The sequence below is a fragment of the Eschrichtius robustus genome, chromosome 9, assembly GCF_028021215.1.
Source record: "Eschrichtius robustus isolate mEscRob2 chromosome 9, mEscRob2.pri, whole genome shotgun sequence".
NCBI classification, from domain to species: Eukaryota; Metazoa; Chordata; class Mammalia; order Artiodactyla; family Eschrichtiidae; genus Eschrichtius; species Eschrichtius robustus.
In genome coordinates, this window is record NC_090832.1 from 25,762,023 (window position 1) to 25,785,529 (window position 23,507).

The 23,507-nt window shown below is 40.5% G+C and overlaps 1 protein-coding gene across 2 annotated transcripts in view; it reads left to right on the forward strand.

The window, feature by feature from the left end:
• Positions 1-766: 766 nt before the first annotated feature.
• The window catches only part of NHSL1 (NHS like 1), a 101,381-nt gene continuing 78,640 nt past the window's right edge, over positions 767-23,507 (forward strand). For both annotated transcript variants that reach the window (XM_068551587.1, XM_068551586.1), the window contains exon 1: positions 767-834. In XM_068551587.1, the coding sequence (XP_068407688.1) occupies positions 819-834 (16 nt within the window). In that variant the 5' untranslated portion in view covers positions 767-818. The remainder of the gene's footprint in view (positions 835-23,507) is intronic.

The following is a 23,507-nucleotide window of genomic DNA, read 5'->3' on the forward strand; positions in this document are numbered from 1 at the left end:
ATATGGGGATATATGTATATGTATAGCTGATTGACTTTGTTGTAAAGCAGAAACTAACACAGCATTGTAAAGCAATTATACTCCAATAAAGATGTTTAAAAAATTTTTTTTAATTAAACAATAAATAAATAACCCTCCACGTTTTTTATCCTAACACACAAGTATATTAATAGTAGTAGTAATAGTGGTAGTCGACACTTTTGTAGTGCTTTTACTATTTGTCTGGCAGTGTTCTGAGCACTTCACACATAATCCACCCATTTATGTAGACTCAGCTGTGCGCACGATTTCATATCATAATGTTCAGTGCTAATTCTGTACCAGTATATGAGTTGTTCCACATCAGAAAAAAAGAGTGTGACTAGCAAAAGAATAATGATGTCAAAGAATAGTTGTGAGAATTAATAGCAAACAGTGAAACCGAATCGAGCGATTTCTTTTCTGTGTTGTGGGTCACGTGAGCTGCCCCATCTGCTGCAATGGAAAATGCTGAGAGATAAGAGAAACAAACGGGCTGCCTCTCGTGCTGCCCCGCACCGGACCACACGAATATCGACTGCTCACCCCCGGCTCCCCTCACTTTCCAAGATGATCCTGGCTGATTCCAGGGTGTGAAACTCCGTATGAAAGATAGGGAGGTGTCAGCAGCTCAGCCCAGAAGGCTGGGGATTGGGCAGTGGCTTCCTGTAATCCCAGGCGCTGGCTGACTGCCCCGCTCTTGGCAGTGAGGGCTGGGAGGTGGGCTGGGAGACAGCTGTGCTAGCACTGCCGCCTGCACCGGCCTGTGGAGCACTGGCCCCTCATGGAACTGCCTCACTATGTTCTGCCTGAAAGGTGAGGGGGCTTCGGGCCCACTGGGGTGGTGAAGCTACAGTTAGAAAAATGTTCGTCTGGCATCAGAGTCTAAATCCCAGGGCTAGTTCTCTTAGAATCCGAGTTTGAGGGAGTTTTGTTAAGCATGAAAGTGAAAAAGTCATTGTTCTTTTTTGGTTGCAAACAGGAAGAAAGACCTCCTGCTGGGGAGATGGAATTCTTCTTTTAGGCAGAGAGGATATTTCTCTGTTTGGATGCGTTTTGGATGTGTTTTGTCATAGGCAAAAGTAATTAAAAGTTTAGAATGAAAGGAAACTTAATAGTCTAAGTGGGAATGGTTTACAGCTGTAGTATGAGTCCTGTTAGAGAAGTTTCCATGCGATGAGTCGCTTGTGTAAAGGGTTAGAGTGAATAGAAAGGGGGAAGCAATTCTGTTGCTTTCGGCTTTAACGTGTGAATCCAGGAATTAAACTAATTTTACCGTAGAACAGACTTCTCGTTCTAGCTATGTGTGTATGGGTATAGTGCTTCGGGAAGCACTGGAAGATGGGCAATATATGAATATATGTAGTGATTCCCCCATCAGTTGGAGAGTATTTTCTCTTTTTAGGCACTTATTTTTTTCTTCAACACTATTTTTCTTCCAACTCTTGTCATAATGTAATTAATTTAAGCATTTAAGAATGTGTTTCTTGATGAGATTGTTGGAATGAGGGAGTTAAAATGAATTTCCTTGGAACCAGAGTAGACTATTTTGTTCATATCTTTCAGTGTATATCACTGTGTTGATGCGAAATTCTTGATGGCTTTTCAATTTTGGGAAAGAAAGTGGCCCTGGCTTGCTCTGCTGATTTGCCCCTTTGTCCTGAGTCTATGACTGAAGTGTTGACCAGGGTTCTCTAGTCTCAGCCTTTACAGATTTAACCCTGACAACTTAAAAACCACCAAAGTCTTTAATATTAAACTTTGAGTTTGGGTTGTTTGTTTATATGGTTGGTATAAATTTGATCAAATTGACGGGGTAAAAGCAGAAAAGAACATCACATCTTTCTCTCCCTAAGAATTCAACTAGGGGCTTCCCTGGTGGCTCAGTGGTTAAGAATCCACCTGCCAATGCGGGGGACACGGGTTCGAGCCCTGGTCCGGGAAGATCCCACATGCCGCAGAGCAACTAAGCCTGTGTGCCACAACTACTGAGCCTGTGCTCTAGAGCCCACGAGCCACAACTACTGAGCCAGCGTGCCACAACTACTGAAGGCCGCACGCCTAGAGCCCGCCGCAACTAGAGAAAGCTGCACACGGCAACGAAGACCCAATGCAGCCCAAAATAAATAAAAAATAAATAAATTTATTAAAAAAAAAGAATTCAACTAATTCTTACTCTAAAATGTATCTAGTTGCAATGGATTTCTAAGAAACCCCATCAGCAGAAATGAATTTGAATATTTCTGAAAAATAATTTGAGGTGAAATGAGTTACGGGCTTTCCTGATGCTTTCTCAAGAAATTGTTTGCTCAAAAAAAAAAGTGTAACTATGAAGAGCCAAAATTCAGTATCATTGGATGAGTGTGCCTCCTAACCGAGTTGTCATTTCCCCAGCTGAAATCATTATGATCTAATGACAGCTTCCGGTTTAGGATTTTTAATTGAATGCAGGTGTGGAATTGTTGCAGGGCATGACTTCCGCCGCTTCAGCGTGTTTGCCTCCACCCATTCCCATCACAGCAATTTCATTTTATTAAAGAATCTATCAATTTCATGGACTCTTAGTTTCTGAGGTAACTTGGGAGATTTTAGAAGGTCAAGTGAATGGCATGTGATGACAACTGAATGCTTTTATGCTGAAGTGTGTGTTCTAATCAGGACTCCACAATCCCTTTTAAAAAAAAAACAACCCACTTTCCCATCTCCCAGCAGCCAGGACAACAGTTGACATTTTGCTCTCTTCCTGTGATTTATAGCCTCTTGATTTACAATAATGATTTTTAGGTTGCCCTCTGTCCTACATGTGAGGCCAACGCAAGATAAAGTCATGGTGAGTGAGATTAAACACAGGAATATTAAGGGCTGCTTGTGTTGCTTTGTGTTCTTACTGCATTTGTGTTTCCCTCTGTTGGAGGCTTTTTCAGAGGACTTCATTAATTGGCCTGTTTCTGTGGCTCCCTGAGGTCCTAGGAACTATTGGTTATGATTAGCGTGGGTATTAAAGGAAGCATGATTGCCCTTCTTTTGGGTTCAATCGTGTCTTTGTGCATTTCTTTTAATTGTTGAAGAAAACACATCAGACAGCCTCCCACATGGATGCAGGGTTTCCTTTTCTCCATTTATACTACTTTTTTTCTGAAGTCATGTCTACTCAGCTTTTGGTCAATTTGGTGCTAGAAAAAGTGCCTTCTTGGAAGAGAGGTGTCATCTTTGTCACTGTTGTTGGCTATAATAGCTCGTATAGTTACAATCACCCTCTACTGTTGTCATTGAAGTAGCTCGGATACATTCATTCCACCCACGTTTGCTTCCTACGGGCAACATCTGAGCTCCCAGTCTCTGGGAAGATGTTCTCTCAAGTTCTGCCAAGGTCCCTGTCGTTAACAAAGCCGAGGTGTGTTGTTCCTTCACCGTGTAATCAGCAGTCTGGGAAGTGAGTTTCCAGCCAGTCAAATAATATGATTCGCAGGAAACTACCATGCATATATTGTATACCATTCATGGATGACTTTATTCAAAAAATTAGAATAAAATATTTTTACCTCCAAAACTGCATGGAACATAATTAAGTTTCTCCGAGACGATTCAGAAAATGCAGATTTCTTAATTACAGTGCACCAGCTTCATCTTTATAAATATTAATTATCTTTTCAGTACATCTCTAACTCTGAAGACTGTCCTTTTCTTTTAATTTCCAATCTATCACAGATAAGTATTTTGTAAAACATAAAATCACATGCTGTGGGCTGTCACCACAATGTCAAACAGGTGTAATAAAGTTCTTAAACATTTTATTTCGTTTTCTATAGTAATCTTACTGTAGACTGGTAACAAAGCGTTGGCACTTGTAAGTAGACAAATCTGTATAGTTAGTAGACACTTCTGTATTAGTTTCCTAGAGCTGCTATAACAAATTACCACCAAGTGAGTGGCTTAAAACAGGAATTTCTTCTTTCAGTTCTAGAGGCTAGAGTGTGACCTCAGGTGCTGGCAGGGTCTTGCTCCCTGTGAAGTCTCTAGGGCAGAATCTTTCCTTGCCTCTTCCAGTTTCTGGTGGCCTCAGGTATTTCATGGCTTGTGGCAGCACCTATGCCTCTGTCTCCACATGGCCTTTCTACCTGTGGGTCTCTCTGTGACTCTCTGTCACTTGATTTTCTTATTAGGACACCTGTCATTGGATTTAGGGTCTACCCTAATCCAGTATATGACCTCATCTTAACTGACTACATCTGCAGACTCTACTTCCAAATAAGGTCACATTCTGAGGTTCCCAGTGGACATGGATTTTGGGGGGGACATTAGTCACCCTATTAGAATGGACCATGCATAGTCACATGGATTGAGAGTAGCATTATAGGAGGTGTATTTAATGGAGAACTGTAAGAATGGCTGTCCAGTGTAGCTGCTGTGATGATGTATTTGAAATGTGTAGCATTGCAAGTTTGACAAGTTTGTATGTGTAGGTAGAAGGGTTGAATGTACCCAGTACGATCAGTCATGCAAAAGAAAATGTTGCCTTTTTATTTCCTATAAAGGATCCAGTTTCCTTCATGTACTCTGATCCTGCTGAGACGGGGAAAAACAAAAAACAAAATTGAACTTCAGTTCACTGCAGTCAACTCAGTGTGAGCCAAAAATTTAAACAGTTGCATTAGCTAGCTCAGCCTGTGGGATGAATCGGTCTCTCAGAATTCTCCTATTATCTCCTTCTCTCCAAAGTGGATTCTGTTAAGTTCCTCCCTTATTAATATAACAGAAGTGATGCATGCTAAGTTATGTACTTTTGAATCGTTGACTTTCTCATTACCTAATTTTTGAAATGTTAAAGCAGGATGCTTCCGTGTAGTTGCGTTTAAAACATAAGGTATTTTTTAGTGTCCTCACTCTTAATATGGAAAGGATTAATACACACATCCTTTTGTACTCTTAAGAATAATTTCAGTACGTTTCGTGAGAATCGTGAATCTTAATTTCTGAATTTAATATTGATTTTACCTGGCCTGCATTCTCTCCAGGATTTAAACCTGGCTTTGGGGTTGGACTAGATTCTTTCCCTTACACTCCTCTTACTGTCATCCAAGATCCAGAAATTGAGTTTCATGGATTGGAAAGGTGGTGCATTCTGTAGAGTGGGTGTATCCCAGCTGCCTACATACTCAGCATGGTAGGGTCCTGTCTGCATCCTTTTCTGCTTCACAAGTTACAGATTTAGGAAAGCCTTTAGGTTGTCCAATAATAGCAGAGTTATGTTGGAGATTACAGCTATGAACTATGTCAGGCATGTATTTCTGTTCCCGAGAGGGCAGTTCATCGTAGAAATTCAGCTCTGTCCTTCCTCCTCGTGCACCCTGGAACAGATCACGGGCCTCTTTCCAGTTGTCTCGTGTATGTTGTACATGTAAAAGAATTCCTTAGATTCTTTTCTTGGCAGCATTTGGAAAATAATGTCTGGAATCAGAAACAGATTTGTTATTTCTGTGCTGAAACAAGTGCATTTTTCAAGTTAGCAAGCAACCATTTGCTCTGGAAGGTTCCACACCCCTTCTTAAATCCAGTAATAACCTGTCAAGTAAGTGTTGAGCAAAGTTTATGCAATTTTACTATTTGATTCTGAGCATCATTTTAAAAGGCTTGAACAATCAAAATGCAAAGTGACCCTGGGAATATTGCATCTGTGTGAATCTGGACATTTCATTATCATACATTCAGATTTTGAGTTTTACTTAAATTAGGAGCAGCCTTTAGGACCGTAGTCCTGCAAGCCTTTCCTCCTTTCGTTTAAAAATTGCATATAATTGCTAGCCGATAACCTATAGCTACCAAGAGGAATTCACATTTGCTAAATCTGCAATTTGAAGTAGCACTTTTAATAAACACACTGATGATATCATGCATTTTTCAAACTGGCGGGCAAAGCCCTTGAAATTTAATAAACCAAACAAAGCTAGCCCTTTATTTCCTTTGTCTTTCCCTTGAAAACTTTCTCATGCTTTCCAGTTCTCTTTCTTCCTTCCGCTACGAATCAAAATCTTGCTTTTACATATGTTGCAGTAGAAGCCAGATCACTGTGCTGAAGAGGTGATATAATAAAAACTAGGAGATGCCATCCTTAAGGAATGAAAGAGCAGTTAACAGAGCTTTGCTGCCTGAAGCGCGCAGGGCTGGGGGTCTGCTCGTCTGTAGAGCATGCTCTGTGCGAGGATAGTGCCCTGGGTGATTTGGTGGAAATGAATCAAATGACTCGAATTACCAAAAGCTTTGGCAGAGGTTTCCGTTAGATTCTCCATTTGAATATCTCCTGCCCCGTTTTTACCTATTTTTGTTTTCTTTATTTGCTGATTTCCGTGTCTCTTTTTTTCTAGTCTTTTCCCTCTCCTCCTCTCCTCCTCCTCTGATTGCTCATTGAGGGGGCTGCGTTATACCTAAGCCGGATTGAACTCCCTCTAGTTACGAAGGTGCAGATCAGTAATCTGCACACGCGTTAGTAAAGGTGATAGTTAATAGACGAAGGCAGATGGACCAGTGTGATGAAGGCAATTTACCGCTCAGGACATCACGTCACCACCATCAGCCAGGCACAAAGGTATGCAGGGGTATGTATTTTTCTATTTTAAACATCAGCAGAAAATACTGCCGGAACAACCTGAGGGCCTTTAAGCAATTAATAGCTTTTGCATGATTGAACGTATTGGGGACGCAGGGTAAGAAGATGGATATTCCTAGATTTGAAAAATGTCCATTGTTTCGTAAAATCAAACATAGCAGTTGGATTTGAAATTAAGAGGTCTTCATTTGACAGGCAGTAGTATAATGACGAACTATTGGGTATCATATTAGCAATGTCCATTCTCCATCTGGTGATTATGTCATGTTTATCGGGTTTTGTTAACTTAAATTGGGTTTAGAATTTGTGTTGTTGTTACTGTCAAAATGTGGCTAATACTGAGAGCCATTGAGACAAAGGCCATGCTGGCTTGAATGAGGATTTAATTTGGGGGGTGGGCTTGCATGATAAGAGCAATGTGAGTGCTCGTCTCCACTTCTTCATTGGAATGTCTTCTTATAACAAAAAGATATAAATAGCATAAATTGAGCTTTAGGAACTGGGAGTTGAAATATAGTTTAAGTGAATTTATATTTAAGTGGAGTATAAAGGGTTTTCAAAGGTCAGATTATGTATTACATGTTTGTTCTTGAGAAATTTGGCAAGAGGCAAGACAGCATTTGGAAACAAAAGAGAAAAGTTCCCTCCTCTGATGACCATAAGAGGACATCTATGCTCCTTATGGTTTTATTTCACTGCGTGAAACTGTGCGAGCTTTGGAAACTTTTAGAATGAAAGTTGGGACACGTGCCTCTGCTCTCTGATATGTGGAGGGGGAGGGGCGGAGGGATGCCCTGCGACTTGCCGGGGGTGTTCTTAGGAGAGGGAAGAGAGAGGGGGTCCAGAATGGTTAAGGTGGCTTCAGGAAAGGCAGCAGTCCAGGAGATTCCAGAGTTGGTAGAAGGTTGGCTGGGGAAAACCAAGAAGCTGAGAGTCGTGACTTTTCTGTTTTCAAACAGAAAAGGTTCCTCAGCAAATGAAAAGGGAGCCCCAGAAGATGCCTGTGAGGTAGCATGGTGAGGGAGAACAAGGCATGTGGGAGCACCTAGCCCCAGATGGTACTCCGTCTCTCCTTCCTTGGCCATCTCTTAGAAATTCGGAGTTTTTCTTTAACCCATTCCTCACTTTTAAGAGGACAAAGGAAGCTCTAGTTCCTTCTTTTCCTGCAAAAGTGTTGCTATAACAGAATACCTAGTTGTATGCAAAAAAAGGCCAATATTATCCCAAGGTGGCTAATTTATATATCTAGATTCATCCAAAATTTGTTGATATTCTGAAATACCTTTGAGGTTCATCACATCTGACCAAACTGTTTTGATAGAATTTAGGGTGTAAGTATTAATTCATCAGATGTTAATGGGTACTTACCATGTGCCTGGCTCCCCCCGACCCAGGAAAGCCTTCCATCTCACACGGTCCTGGACTTCTCCCAGGCCCAGGTCTCCTCGGCACCCAAGACCTTTCCAGCTGCTTTCCTGTCCTCTCAAAAGGCACTACTGCTTGCGCCTGATTTGGGGGTTCCTCTTTCCCCAAGATTGACTTTGAGAACAAAGCAACGCCAGAGACTTTTTAAAGGGTTTCCCTGCTAATGATGACCCAGATAACAAAACATTAACAGATTAATCTATGAAGAAGATTCAAGAAATCCCAGCTCTGTCCGTTAATAACATAAGCTTGAGTAAAGATCTCCTTAGCTTTGAGAGTAGCAGCTACCTGACAAAAGATCAAGGATTAAATAATAACTTACATAAAATGCTGGGCCTTTTCTCACAAGTATGTAGTAACGCTAGTTAGATGTGACCTCTCGAAGTGCTTCATAAAGTTACTGATTAGACTTACCTTGGGCTTGTGCAAGTAAAGACCGACTTCTACCACAATTTACGAATACAATGTTAACTATCATATATAGTGAAAAAAGGCAGATATCCTTCTGGTTTTTCACTGCAACATATTTACACCAACTTTTGTAAAGTTTTCTGGAATCACCGTTGTATAAATACACCCAGATGAATACAAAGAATCATAAGTCACGTATACTGGCAAATGAGCACTGTAGCAACACAAATATTTTGAAAGCGGGGGAGGCCAAGGAGAGTATCCTGACGCGGTTCTAACTGCTCCAGCGGAAGTGTTTGCTCCCACAGCAGTTGAGACGAAAACCATTCCTTTTTGGAAATGGAAATGTTCCTGGCAGAACAAATACTTGATAAAAGTTTAAAACAGGATTTGGGCTGCTCGTATGGTGCCTTTTATAAAACTGCTTTGTATTAAAAAGAAATCTCTCCATATCTATAGATGAGAGGAACGGATGGGTGGGTAGTTTTATCCTTCATAGGTAGACATGTCCTTATTTCAGGTTGACTGTTGAGGAATCGGTAACTGGCTCTCCTTAATTGCTGGAGTATTTCTCCTTTTGCTCAATTCCTTCTTCCATTGTTAATTGGCCCATTTTCCACCTCAGAGAGAACAGGTTAGTGAGTGTACGAGTTGTCCAGCTGAATTGTCAGTAAATTACAAAGGAAGTTAAAAAAAAAGTAGCAGACCCGAAAGATGACATTGTGCGTCCATTCCTCCAAAAAAGCAGGGTCCATAAACGACGGAAGGACTGAATGCAGATGAGTAAATTTTTGATGGCTTTAAGCATGATTTAAAGCATTGGTTAACATGAGATAAAACATTAGTTTGATATTTGCCATCACTTTTAGGTTTGGGATTATATGATTTCAACAGAGACAGCTTCTTTTCAGTCACCTATTGCGAACATCTAAAGCTTAAAGGTCCAGTATGTTTTCTGCTTCCCACAGAAAGTTAATGTTGGTATGGCAGACATTATAAATCTTTATTTATATGCTTTTTTGGCTTATAGTAACAAATTTGGCTAGAAGTGAGTTTGTCTTAGTTGCTCCCCACCTCTCACTCACCTTCATGAAATCGTTGAATAGATCCATTGTTGGAGTGTTATCTGCAAAAGATAAAGTGTCTGTGAACTGAAGGGAAAACAGGAGCCCCTAAAATAGATGAGATTCCTTTGGCACATGACATACCAAAGGCTTCTCCCCGACTGCTATTTTGGACAGTGTTTGACTAGGTTTTCTTTAATTTTCCCTTTGCCTCATTTCAACATTGGAAAGTGACCTTCCTGCTCTGTGTATGAAGACCAGCTACCTTTCTCTGTCTCCCGCTTGATATTGGCAACTCTGTGATGTCTGCGATTAGGTCAGGCTGTAGGGGTGCCCGATAGAGAAGCGAGAGAACAGGCAGGCTTCTCTCTGCCAGAGTCGTGCTTCCTCACTGCACAGCGAGAACTCTCATGTCAATTCTAAGATAATTCTCTAATCAGTGTCAAGAGCCCTTTGCTGCTTTTCAGTAAGGGACTCTAGTATTTGTGATGTACTGATAATTCCCACATTTCTATCTCCAACTGGGACCTCTCCCCTAAATTTCAAATGTGAATATCCAACTGCCTCCTCCACGTTTCCAACTGGATGTCTAATGGACTTCATGAACTCCTGGTCCCCTTCCCGCTTTGTCCCCACATCTGTCCCACTGCAACCGTCCTCATTTCCATAGGTGGCAAATCCACTTTTGCAGTTGAGCAGGCTATAAACCTTTAAGTCATATAAGATTCCTGTTTCTCTCTTAACCTCCCCCGTTTAATGTCAGAAAATCCTATTGACTCAATTAAAAAAAAAATCTTTTCTGGGATCTGACTACCTTTGGCCACTTCTACTGCCAGCTCCTTGCCTGGGTCTCACCTGGACGACTCTCACAGCTTCCCTTGAGAGCCTGTTTTCATCCCAGTAGCCAGAGTGAACCTTTGAAAACCTAGGTGAGCTCATGCCACTCCTTTGCTCAAAACACCTTTCACTCAGAGTAAAAGCTCAAGCCTTGGCAATTTCTCGTTGTTTTCGGAACATCAGTCACAGGCCAAAACTAAACCATAGAGGAGAAAAGTGGTTTTCTAAGAACCACAGAACTTGTAGCTGTGTCAGATCCTTTATTCTGGCAGAAAATGCAAAGGTTTCCATGCTGAAACCACAGCCCCAGGTGAGTAGTGTTCTTGTCCGGTGCTCATGGAAGGTGTGGTCTTTAATGAGATGCCTTCATCTTTTCTGCAGTGGGAATGAAGATCATTCCAATCTGTCTCATTTTATCATCAAATGTAGCCATTTGTGTATTTAATGCAGCTACCAAGGTGTACCTTTAGTTTTTAAGAAATAAATTTGATAAGAGAGTTTCTGTTGGAATTTTGGAAAATTGATTCCCATGGCTTTTTTTTTTTTTTTTGGATAGGGATTAAGTTAGAACTAAACAGTAGGGAGCCTATCCATATTAGGAAGCTAACAGAAATATTTAATAAGCAGCTCAGTTTTTATTCTTATGCATATACTTGTTTTGCTGAGCCTTGGTTTGTTATAAGGAATATCAAAAAGTCCTCTCATGATAAGTGCTTGATATTTTACTCTTTCATAGAACCCCGGCTTTTTTCTTTTCCCTTTCATAGCATTATTAAAATGGAGGGCAGGCTCTGACCCACTCATTGAGTGAGATTTGCAGGTTCTTTGTGACATACCACGTCATGTGTTTGGTAGTGAAAGGTGCTGTGGCTTCCCCACTAGATTCTAAGCTCCTTGAGGGCTTATCCCGTTATCTTGACCAAGAAAGAATTCCAATTGGTATTTGTGATTAAAGGAATGAAATGTAATATTTAACCTAGTTTAGGTGGAAAGGACTTCATCCATCACTCTCCATGAAAATAAATGGACTCTTCTGAGGATAACTTAAAATAGAAAAGTGGATTTTTCTACTTTCAATGGGACTGAAAATATGCAGGCAATAAGCAGAGCAAGAAAGATTTTTAACTTTCAAAGTTTTATTTTCTATAGCAACCTGATAGAAAAATCTAGTGCAACAATTTCAGTCATTAATGGCTTGTTAAGATGGGGAAGCTGATCAGAGAGGAGGAGGAAGGTTAATGTGTTTCTAGAAATTCAAACATTCAGAACAAATGAGTCTAGACTTTGTGGTGACAGGGAGGGAGACATGCTTCCCAGGTACCTTCTTGGTCTTTGAAGTGGCAGGTCACCATCAGGGAAATGGCCAGTCCCCTGCTGGCTCCTCTCAAGCACCGTCCTGAAGTGGTTACACTTCTCCTAAAGGACTGGGGATTTACTCACTAAGGAGAAGCGCAGCCTTTAAGCACTTTCTTCCCTCTTGAGTTTTCAATTGGAAAAAAACAAACACAAAACAAAACAAAAAAAACTCTGCTCCAATGCATAGTCCCATGAATGGGCAGTTGACTGTAGATAAAAGGAAAGTGATAAAATTATCTTTAGAAATATGAGATTATTTTCTCTTAGCAAGTCATCATTTAAATATGGGACTTTTTCCTTTTTATATCTATTCAAATATTTCTATTGAAATTTTATCTCATTTGACCTTCCTATCCCTGATTCTAAATTTTCAGAGCCACTGGATTATTTTCTAGGGTTCCCCTGTATGCATTTCACTCTATTTCCATTACAACACTTGTTCCCCATTTTCTCCGTCAATATGCTTACAATTTGGTCCCTGTGTTTTTCTGTCCATGTTAGGTACTATGAGAACAAGCTGGTTATTATTCAGGACCTTATATCAGAGTGTACCTAGAGGTGCTTTATTAATATCTGTTAGTGAATGAGTGCTTAGCTGCATTAAGGACTTTATTTCTTCCCCTTTACCTCTGTGAACTATTATGGTTATTAAAAATCACAGGAACTTTAACCTGTAGGTTGTGTTTTCAGCTCAAATAAAACGAAAACGGTGGGCCCATCCATCATTTTAATGACCAGTTGAGATCTTACTAAAATGCACATTCAGGATGGTGAGCCTGAAATCTGCATGATGTGATTAACCAGGAGTAAAATTTTTGCATGTGAAGCAGAAAGACTCTTAACCTAGGAGTCAGAGAGAGTTTCTCATCCTGAGTCTATCATTTACTGACTCTGAGGAAGCCACTTAACCACTGAGCCATTTTCCCCATCTAATGAATAGAAGTGGCTGCCCTGCCTACTTGATGGGGTGATTCTGTGGGAATCAAATGAGATAAAGTACCTGGAATGTTATTGGGGAAACTGGCAATTCTCTTGCTTCCTCCTCTTTCATTTTCCTATACTTCCTGTCAATTCCCCCTTTTTAATATGTTCTGGAACCTGCCTCTCCTCTTCATCCCCTGGGCTAGCACTGCCATAGTTTGATGACTTAGCATTTCATGCTTTTATTGGTTTATCGGGAGTCTAACTTTCTGATTCTAGGCTAATTGCTCTCTGATCCCCTACTTCAGACCCTATCCAGAATGTAACAGACCTCATTGTGTTTCTTCTCTTACTGTAACTCTTCAGTTCCTCCCCCCCCCCCCCCAATAACATTGCCTTCAGGATAAAGTTTAACTTCTTTAATACGATGCAGGGGAGCCCTTTATAAAAGAACATCTTCCTGTTTTCCTCTTCAGCCTCAATTCTCACTTGCCTCTTCCCCCATCCATATTCACCACTTTTGCTCATCTTTCTTTGCACGTGTCAGGACCCTCAGCTTAGGAGGACTATCTGTTTCTCCCGTCACATCTACCTAACATTCAGATTGGACCGACAGGACTTAGTTCATACATTACCTCGCCTTGGAAGCTCTCCATCACTAACATTCCAAAGCCGGTTTTTAAGCTCTCCTCCGTGCTGCCTGTCACATTGTCATGCAGCTGTCTGTCTTCTTGTGCTAGGCAATAGGAACCTAGAAGGCAGGGCATGTGTATCAGTCATTGTCCTTGATGCTAAGAATCACATAAGACTTGATTGAGTTAATTCATTCATATTTGAAAATCTTTAAAAATATGAGGGAAAATTCTGGTGTATCATCTGGCTTAGTATTAGAAGCAAAATAGAAAACATTACCCTGCCCGTGTATAAAGTTATAAACTGTTCACACCTGGGATACTGAGGCTCATTTCCAACTGTTCTCTTTAAGTAGGTTCCAAGGAGTTGAAATGCATTAAGAATTGCACAAGTAAGATTTTTTTTTTTTGGTCTGGGAAGAAGTAACTATGCCAAAAAAAAGTCCTAAAGTAATTTGGGTTTTACCTGGGTAAACCATGTTTGGGATGCAGGACCACATTATTCTGTAGGAATAAATGACACGGATATTGTCAACCAAAGCCAGGTGTTCGGGTCTAGGGATTTATGACCTGGATGGTGGTGCATACCAAAAATATTAACCCATTCAAGACAAGTACAGATAAACAATTTAATGATGGAGCCATAATTGATTATCAAGGTAAGATAGTATGTTTGAGTCTTCTGGAACTCAGGAATCCAAATCATGGAATACTGCTCCTCTGCTCTACCAACCGTGATATGCAGACTCTGGCCCCGTGATGTTCATCACCTGGCGCCATGCCTGTCATCGTGTTACACTACATGGCAAAAAGGGACTCTGCAGATGTAATTAAGGTTACTACTCAGTGACCTTAAGAAGGGGAGATTAGCCTGGATTATCTAGGGTGGGCCTCATGTAATCCCATGGGCCTTAAAGAGCAGAGCCGCTGGCGAAGGGGGAGTGGGAGAGGCTCCAAGTGTGGGAAGGATTCAGTGTGCTCTTGCCAGCTTGAAGATGGGGGAGCCACCGGGAAACCTTGAGAAGGAACTGAATTCAGCCAACACCTGAATGAGCTTGGAAGCAGCTCTTCCTCTACAGCCTCCAAGTAAGAGCCCACACCAGACGACACCTTGATTTAGGCCTTGTGAGACCCTAAGCAGAGAACCCAGCCGAGCCTGCTGGACTTCAGAGCTGTACAGCCCTGAGATAAATAAGTGGGTATTGTTTTAAGGTGCTGAATTCATGGTATTTTGTTACAACAAAAATGGGGCTGACGTATGGGAGCTTCTTAGTTTGGGAACCTTTCTGTTAGGACACTTGATTTCCGGTGGCCCTTTATATTGAATGGGCTATGTTTGACAGACACTAAAATTAAATGCTCTTTCTGATAGCTGTGAGGGGTCTTTACTTCTGGCTGATCTGAGATCTTTCCCTGACCTCCAGAACATCAGAGTTGACCCGAAGCGTGCCCATGAGTGTGTCTTAGACTTCTAAAGGCTCCAGTGGAAAAATCAACCAGGGGAATCTTACGTTATTATATGCTGACTTTGTTCAGGAAAGGTTAACAATGATAAATCTGAGGAATGAAGATTGTGTTTGGTAGTACAGTATCAAAGGCTCATTCTCAATTTTTCCAAGTGTTATATAAAAGTAGGACATTTGAGATGTTTACTTCCTTTTAGCATAGTTTCTCTAATATTGCCTTTATGAGAGCTATTCTCTGTCAAAGGCCCCCTCAAGCCCCAAATGCTTGAAATATACTAATCTTTTGTTAAGGAAAAGAGAGAGGATTTGAGTGTGACTTCATTTAAGAAATACTGTACTCTCATGTTGCAATTCTAAAAGCCATTCATTTTATTTGTGATGTACAGGACAGGCAAAGACTTAAGCCTGGGCCATGCTTTGTCAGTGTGGTGAATTTGTCCGTGTTAATATTAAAACAGTTGACTTGGTATCAAAATAGGAAACAGTTGTGTCTGCATAGGATGATAATAGCAGAGTCAGAAATTAACAGAGTTGATAACCCTGCTTACTCACTGGCCTTTGTAGAAATTGACTACCACCTAGGAGGACAAATGTATCTATCCCTCTCAGAACACGGAATAACAACCTTATAGATAATTCTTTGAATGACTAGTTGAAGAATGAAAATGAAAAAGAATGGGCTACTGACTTGATGGGGCAGCACGGCCAACAAAGTTTAAAAACCTGACAAATTTTTTTTTTTGCTTGCTTTGCTTATTTTATATGTGTAATGAATTTGAGATATAATTTTGACTTTGGAAATAAGAGTTTCATTTGACCTTCTGCACATTCATTTCATCCCTCAGATATTGTCTACATTTTCTTGTTTTTCTAAGTCAGTCTCTTGTCTTTGTCTCTGCATATTTATTTTTTCAAAAGAAACATTTATTTAGTGTGAGAGCAAAGCTCCTGCCCAGTGGTGTTTGAAGACCAGGCTGGCAACAAAATCTTGATATTTTAGGCTTTTCGTATAATCATCTGACATTATATTTACTTACAAAGCTTCATAATTATGTCAAATAACTTGCTTTCTCTCCCTGATCCTCTCACCTGAGTCTTATGTGTACAATTTACTAGTGCCCAGTAAATTACAAAGTATGAACTGGAAAATGGCCCATGAACCTCAGAGGAGGAATAAATTAGGAGACAGGTCTGGGATCCAGTTCACAGGCTCTTGTGTGGAGCTGTCTGATCACTGGTGACTTCAGCTCTGCAGGGGACTGTATGGCAGGGGGCAGGAGTCACCTACCTTCCCTGCGGCTCAGCTCTTTCACCTCTAATATACAGATGGTAATTCCCTAACTCGTGAGATTTTCATGCACTTTAAATGGTATAATGCATGTAAAGCTTGCCTGGAACCTGTCTAGACCCAATAATTGTTAACTGCCATTTTTCTTTCTGTCCTATGTGTGTGTTAAATGCCACATAGCCTCTGTTAATCTAACCGCTGTTTGTGACACTGTAGCGTCAAAGAGGATCCTTTCACTCAGCGTTTTGTTTCCTAAGTGGATTGGTAGGGATCATACCCACTTGTTTTTACTCTTCATATGCAGATGCTCTCAGCAAGTGCCCGAACACCGGTAATCCTGCTGCACTCTGATTTGCCGGTGACGGGAGCTATAAACTCAGCTGCTATGCACGAACGAAAATGAGGGGATTTGTTTTCATAGTGCGACAAGCCTTATAAGCCTTATTACTCTGTTGTCACTTCATATTTTAAAAAGAACAGAAACTTTTGCTGTTGTTGCACTTTTGCCTTTCCTGCTTCACTGTCCCAGGCTGCTGTTTGTGAGCCGCATTGGAACGTTCATCTAAATGTCTGTATGGGTTTTGGTGTTTCATTGTGGGGTTGTTTTTTTTCTTTTTCCTCTGCACATAACTTTAGTTTCTAAAATATGTAACTACGAAAGAAAGCCTTATCCGTACAAAAATCCAGTGCAGCCTCACAGCGCTGTTCTTGACCTCATATGTCAATAGGATAAAAAGGAGGAGCCCGAAGAGAGACAACATTGATTTGTGTGCTGCTTATACAGCTGGCTCAATTTGCTTTCTTGTTTAAACACTGCAAAGCAAAGACAAAGAAGCTAATGTTACACACATTACAGGGTGTATTACCTTTTTTAAGGCATATCTGTAAGTGTAAAGAAGCAGGATAGATGCTGGGGGAATTTTAAAAAAAGGACCAAGATTGACAAAATTTTTATGGGTATTATCAAGATGGATTTTATTCAACTTAAGACCCTGTGTCAGGTTATTTTAAAATTCATTAGTATTGCAGGTAAAAAATAGAAGGAAATGAGGATATTTAAATACAAAAGTAGACTCTTGAAAGTAGTGATACAGAGAAAGTTAAATTTCAAAACTGATGAAATGTAGCCAAAACTGCATGCAGAGGAAAATTAGTAAACTTACATGTTTGTATTTTTAAGCAAAAAAGAATAAAAATCAAGCTCTTGACTCCAGGAAAAGTATGAAGGTTCATAGTTATTGAAATGGCTTATAATAAAAATTGGAGAAAAATGGCAAACCCACTGGAATTTGTTCATATATTACAGGTGTTCTGGGTAAAAGAAGAGAGGGCAGGGAAGGGGCGTATATAAGAAGGAAGAGAAGTGGGGACTGTGTATGACAAAATATGAGGTTTTAACATTGTGACCCGAGGATAAAATTTTAAATTTTATCTTTAATCTTGTGATCATTTTGGCCAAATATTTTCAAATCATTTTTTTCCCTAATAGACTTCCTTATCGGATCCCCAAATATTTCCCCAACACTTAAGTTGTCCTTAGAACTCTGCTGCATTCCCTCACGTATCAGCGTAGCTAACCTCCAATTTTATGTTGTCTTTTATTTTGCAACAAAATAAAATGGTTTTATATCTTCTTGCTCGGGGTGCATATAGTGATTGTACAGGACTGAATCCTTGCTGTTTCTGACAGGCCAGAAGCATCTCTTTTATCTATCTATATCACATAAGTTTGTGCCCCAAATAGAACTTTGAGCTCAACCTGTGTGGTTCTGTCGTTACAGATGTGAAAAAAACCAAGGCCCAGACACAGTAAGGTTCCAGGTCTCACCTATCAAGGTGTGAGGACTAGAAATGGCAATCCTTGGCCAAAGGCTACTCTGTCTCTACCAGTTTGTAGCCAGCCCAGTTATTATATGTGCCAGCCCTTCCAAGACCCTTTCAACCAGTTTTCTCTTTGGCTTTTATTACATGAAAATTTGGCAAGAAGGGCTTCCATCATTCAGATAATTTTCAAAGGCAAAGACTCTCCTTTTAATTTATTTTTGGTATTTAAGAATGGTCCTTTGATAATCACAGGAACATCCCTTCAATATTTTTAAATTCTGTTTTTACTTGAGTACTCACTTGATGTGGAAGAATACCTTTAAATCACTCTACTGGTCTTTCCTCTGTGGAAAACTTTTTGGCATTATCTACGTAGAAGCTGGATTATACGCACGCTATGAACCAGCAAATTCCCCTTTTAGTGATGTACCCAACATAAAGATACAAATATGTTCACCAAATGACATGCATGAGAATGTTCACAGCTGTACTTTTCATAGTAGCCCCAAATGAGGAAAAAAACAAATGTCCATTAATAATAAAATGGATGAGTAAGTCTGTTACCATACAGCAGTAAGAATAAACAAACTACTGCTACATGCAACCGCCTAGATGGATATCACAAACATAGTGTTGAGTGAGATATGCCAAACACAGAAGAGTATGATTCCCATCATATAAAATTCAAAAACAGGCAGAAGTAATCTTTGGTGATGACGTCAGGGTAGTGGTTACCTTTGGGACATGAACAGGGAGTTCTGGGAGCTGGTAACCATCTACGTCTTGATCTGGGTGCTGGTTACATGGACGTCCACATTGTGGCAATTCAGTAAAGCTGCTCACTTAACCATTTGTGCACTTTTCTGTACCCGATAAAAAGTGCACTTAAAATTCATGCTTAAATTTAGCTTTCGGTTCTCAGGCTTTGTGTGCATCTATGTGGGGCTTGGCTTGCTGTGTCTGCTATGTTAAGTGCTTATTCCTTCCCTAGGCATCCCCAGAGGGCCTGTGGGGTGGCGAGTAGTTAGGAGGGGGCTTCCAGCATCCCATACCTGGTTTTAATTCTTGCCCCACCACTGGACAAGCTTACGGCCTTTGAAAATTACTTGGCTCCTTACTGCGTCTCTGTTTCCACAACAACAACTCGGGGCTGTAATCAGCATCAGTGAGTTAAATGAGATAACGCATGGAAATGGTCAGCTCAGAGTAAGCACTATTAACTTCTAGCTATTGTTTTTATTTTGTCTCTCTAAAGACTGTTCTGTCCTTTAAAAATACAGAGCAATCTTGCTATTTGGCAGCAGGCTAGACCTACAACATAGACATGGGTTTGGACTTCCCATTCTTATGTCCTTAGATTTCATACTCTCCATTACTCTTCTGTTCCAGTATTCATGATGATTCCATGTCAAGAATTCCCAATCAAGGGAGTCAAGAATTCCCCTTTCTCAGTGCACTGTCTTCTATTCCTGGAGATATGGAGCCTATTTTGCTCCAGCTTTTTTACCTTAAAATGTTCTCATTAATCCATTGCCTTCCCCACCTCCTCCACCTCCCAATGATAATTTTTTCTTCCTAAATACAAAAAAATGCTGGGTGAACTGTAAGACATGGGGGGCAGACTTCCCGTAATTGCCTTGCTGGGTACCTTTTGCCCAAATGAGTGTTTCTTCTCAGGAATGTTCGGAACCTGTATCCAGCCATTGTTTGGTGGGAAGATGGAGATCGCAAATGCTATACAAAGAGATCAGGAAAGGGTGAAACGGGGGGGGGGGGGGGGGGGGTGGAGACCCTTTCTTTTTTCCATTAATGAAACTCATCGATTCAGAAAATAATCCCCTCCCTTTATGCCTAAAGATTATTGTCATTCATTAACCCAGAGTGTTGAACCTTGTTTTGTAATGTGAATCTAAAAAGGGCTTTTCAGTGACCCATGGACACAGAAACAAACCAGAGAGCTTGAAGAGAAACAGACGAAGAATTTTCTGAAAAGGGATATTATAATGACGTATTTCAGAGTTTGAAACTACTTTCTTGACCTCACATATCCTTTACATGCCCACCCATTTTTCTCTTTGTCTTCAGAGCAAAACATGTTAATAAAACAGGTGGTCTACATCCAATCTCCTCACTTTCCCGCCGCCTCTTCACTTTTTCGTGGATGTGGATCTGGATTGCGGGTCGTCCACTGCGCGCTGTGCATCCCCTCAGGGTACTCGCAGCTTCCCCGCGGTGTGGCCGGATGCAGCGCTTACATTTTTGTCTTTGCCTCACTTTAGTAGCACATTCTGTGCACGTGACTATTTTCCCCCCCTTGATACAGTTTCCTCCCTTAGAGTTTAAGAACCTACTTCATTGGCCACTTCTTGACTCTTTCTTCCTCTTTCTAACCAAGAGCCTTAGGATTCAATCCTCCGTTCTCTTCTCTACCTGCCTTCTTTCCCCAGGTGTTCTCATTCAGTGCTTTTCAGTACCTTTTGTATGCTCATTTCCAAGACTTTTTAAAAAAATTTATTTTATTCAAGTATAGTAATTTACAGTGTTGTGTTAATTTCTGCTGTACAACAAAGTGATTCAGTTATACATATATATACATTCTTTTTCGTATTCTTTTCCATTGTGGTTTATCACAGGATATTGAATATAGTTCCCTGTGCTATACAGTAGGACCTTGTTGTTTTCCAAGTTGTTTTTAATCTCTGACCCTGGCCTCTCCTCTGAGCTTCAGACTTAACATGCAATTGGCCATGTGAGATTTTTCACTTGCGGGTCCCATGGACGGCTCCCTTGGAGCATGTTTTGATTCCCTTCCCCTTCAACTGTTCCCCCTCCAGGGTTCCCTTTCTCAATAGATGGCATCACTAGCCTCCCCCAAGGTAAATTCTGCAAAAAACAACAACAACAATAACAACTGGAGTTAACTGATCCCTCCCTTTCTTTCTGTCCCACATCTAACCTTTCTATTCTACCTCCTAAATATATTTTGAATCCGCCCATTTCTCTTTTTTCAGCACCATTTCAAGCCCCCATTATTTCTTGCCTAGTTCACGACAGTAGCTCCCTACTTCCTGTTACTTGCACACAATCTATTCTCCACACAGTGGAAAATTGGATAGTGGTCAGAGAGATCTGGTCGAAGCTCATGTGTTTGTTCCAGAAATTAGAACTCAAGGTGGAATTGACCAACTTCTCATTCAGGCTCTGTTGTCACTGAAAGAAAAACACCCAGCATCAAGAGTTGTGAGTTTTATTCAGGGTCTTACTGAGGACCCTGGCTCAGGAGACAGCCACTCAGTAGCTCTGAGGAAACTGCTCTGAAGAGGCAGGAGAGAAACCAGTTTATGTATGATTTTTGGCGAGAAAATACGGGCAGTCAAGCATATGTCTCGGTAAAAGGTTACTGCTAATCACAAAGAACCGATATCTCAAGTGAATGATTTTAATGCTTTTCTGTGTATGGGAAGATGCAGGGATGTGGGGTCATTAAAATTCTTCCTGAGACATGCATCTAACTGTCTAAGGGACCTGCTTGTCCAAAGCACAGAGGGCCTCACCCTGGCATCGTCTTAATTTCCTCTCAGGGTGCCCTGTCGGTCAGCAGCCGCAGCCGGTCCGTGACTTAGCCCTTGCAGAGCTCGGTGGTGAGCATTGCTCTCTGTTCTTCTTTGTTCATACCACCATAGACAGAGAGGGCTGACGTGTTTCTTTTTTAGAGATAGAACATTTCAGTAATATAAATGGGAAGCAAAGAGTTACTAATCAACCCTCTCTGAATCCTGAAATGGAGGGAATAAGAAATACGATATGGCCAATGTAAGTGTTCTGGATCCTTCTCCAGACATCTTGTTAGAAACCCTTAGTTGTGTGTGGAGGAACGTCATTTCTGAAGTGTGAGAAAGAACTAGCACCAGACAACAACCTGCAGACACTGTGCTTGTTTTCAAAGATTGTTTACGAAAGTTGCCCTGCTCCCTGTTGCTCTTCCGACGCGGACTATGTATCATGACGATTACAAAAAAACATCTTGTACACGTGTCACACTCGCCTTGCAAACTTAAATTATTCATATATCGAGATGGCAGTAAATTACTTTCTTCATCCAAGATGCCATTTCTCTGATTTTTAAAAAACTGGGTAAGAACATTAATATTTAATGCTTTTATTTTATAATATCAGGGTGTTTATGAAGAAATCAATATTTTTGAGTAATGAGATACATAGAAATTCCATTTGATTGTCATTTGGTTCTTGATAAGACTTTGTTCAGGGCATTTTATCAAAAGGAAAATTGGATAGCAAAATAGAATTTTTTAAGGAGATTCACTAAATTACCACTAAATTGTGCCTTGAAAAAATACTGCTGAAGATATTACTATCTACATGGTGTTTTTTTCCTGCCTCATTTCAGAGATGGCTTATTTGTGCAGTGTGCTCAGAAAAATTGTGTTCTCTCAATAGATGCTCACCTATGGAGTGTTTAATTCTTCAGTGGCATTTTAGAATGTGTAAATATCAGAGTTTCTATATCACTGCTTAGATTATTCACTCTTCTTCCTGAGAACACATGATATAGTAGAGAATTAAGGCCAAACATAAACTTTTCTAGCATTGTTTCTGTTCATTTTTTTTTTCCAATTTTAATTACATAAGGTAGTTGGAAAAGTGAGTTTATCGAACTTGCTCTTTTAATTTGTGAAGTCAGATCGCAACAACCTATGGAATAATTCTGGTTTCTTGAAAATCATTCCTTTGAACCTTCCACTCTCACCTCTATTGCCATTATTTTTCTTATATAATGTGAATTTGAGCATGTATTTTAAAAAATCTGCTGTAATTTTTTTTTTTTTTTTTTTTTTTAAGTTCTCCAAAAATGAAGTCTATGGAAAGAAACCAATCCTGGGCTGTGTTGAGTTAATGTACTTAGTAGGTGACCATGTTGAATACTACTTGTGGGCCACTGATGCAATTTGAGTAAAAGAATTCTCCAACTTTCTCAGCTGCTGATTTAGGAAGATCAGATGTAAATGACTATATTTCTGGATCTGAATCAAAAACAGATATAAAAGGTGACAAATCCCAATCGATTTTGGAGCCTCTTGTAATTGTTCTTTCTCAAGAACTTGGCCAGAAATCCTTCAGCAGTTTCTGTCACTGGCTCATTCAGCTCCATCTCACTCCCTGTCTGGCCTGACTTCTCCTATCATGTTAGCTAAGCTAACACCTTCATTTCCCAGACTCCCTTGCAGCTAGAGTTGCAGGTACGTGACCTAGGCTCTGTCATCCAGACCCACTGATTGAATTTGGATGCCAAACTGAGGAATCATAGGCAGTAGCTGTGTAAGCTGTTTGGATCTCCTGGCAAGCCCAGCAGCACTGGTCTCTTGCTCTTCAAACATTTGCTTCTGTGGACACTTGACATCCAGACTTGCACATGATCAGTGATAGCCAGTGATGACCAGCAGGTGGCGACAGCGGCATCGTTTCATTGTAACAGTCCTGACTATGTGGTGTGTAAACTTATCCTCTGGCCACCTGGAGATTCTGAAAGCTCCTTAAGGTCCCTCAGTAATTCCTCTTACCTTAATATAATGAGTGGATTCTGTTTGCATCTAAGTGTTCTGGCATTGCCATCATAGCTGCTTTAATAAAGTGCTGGCTGTC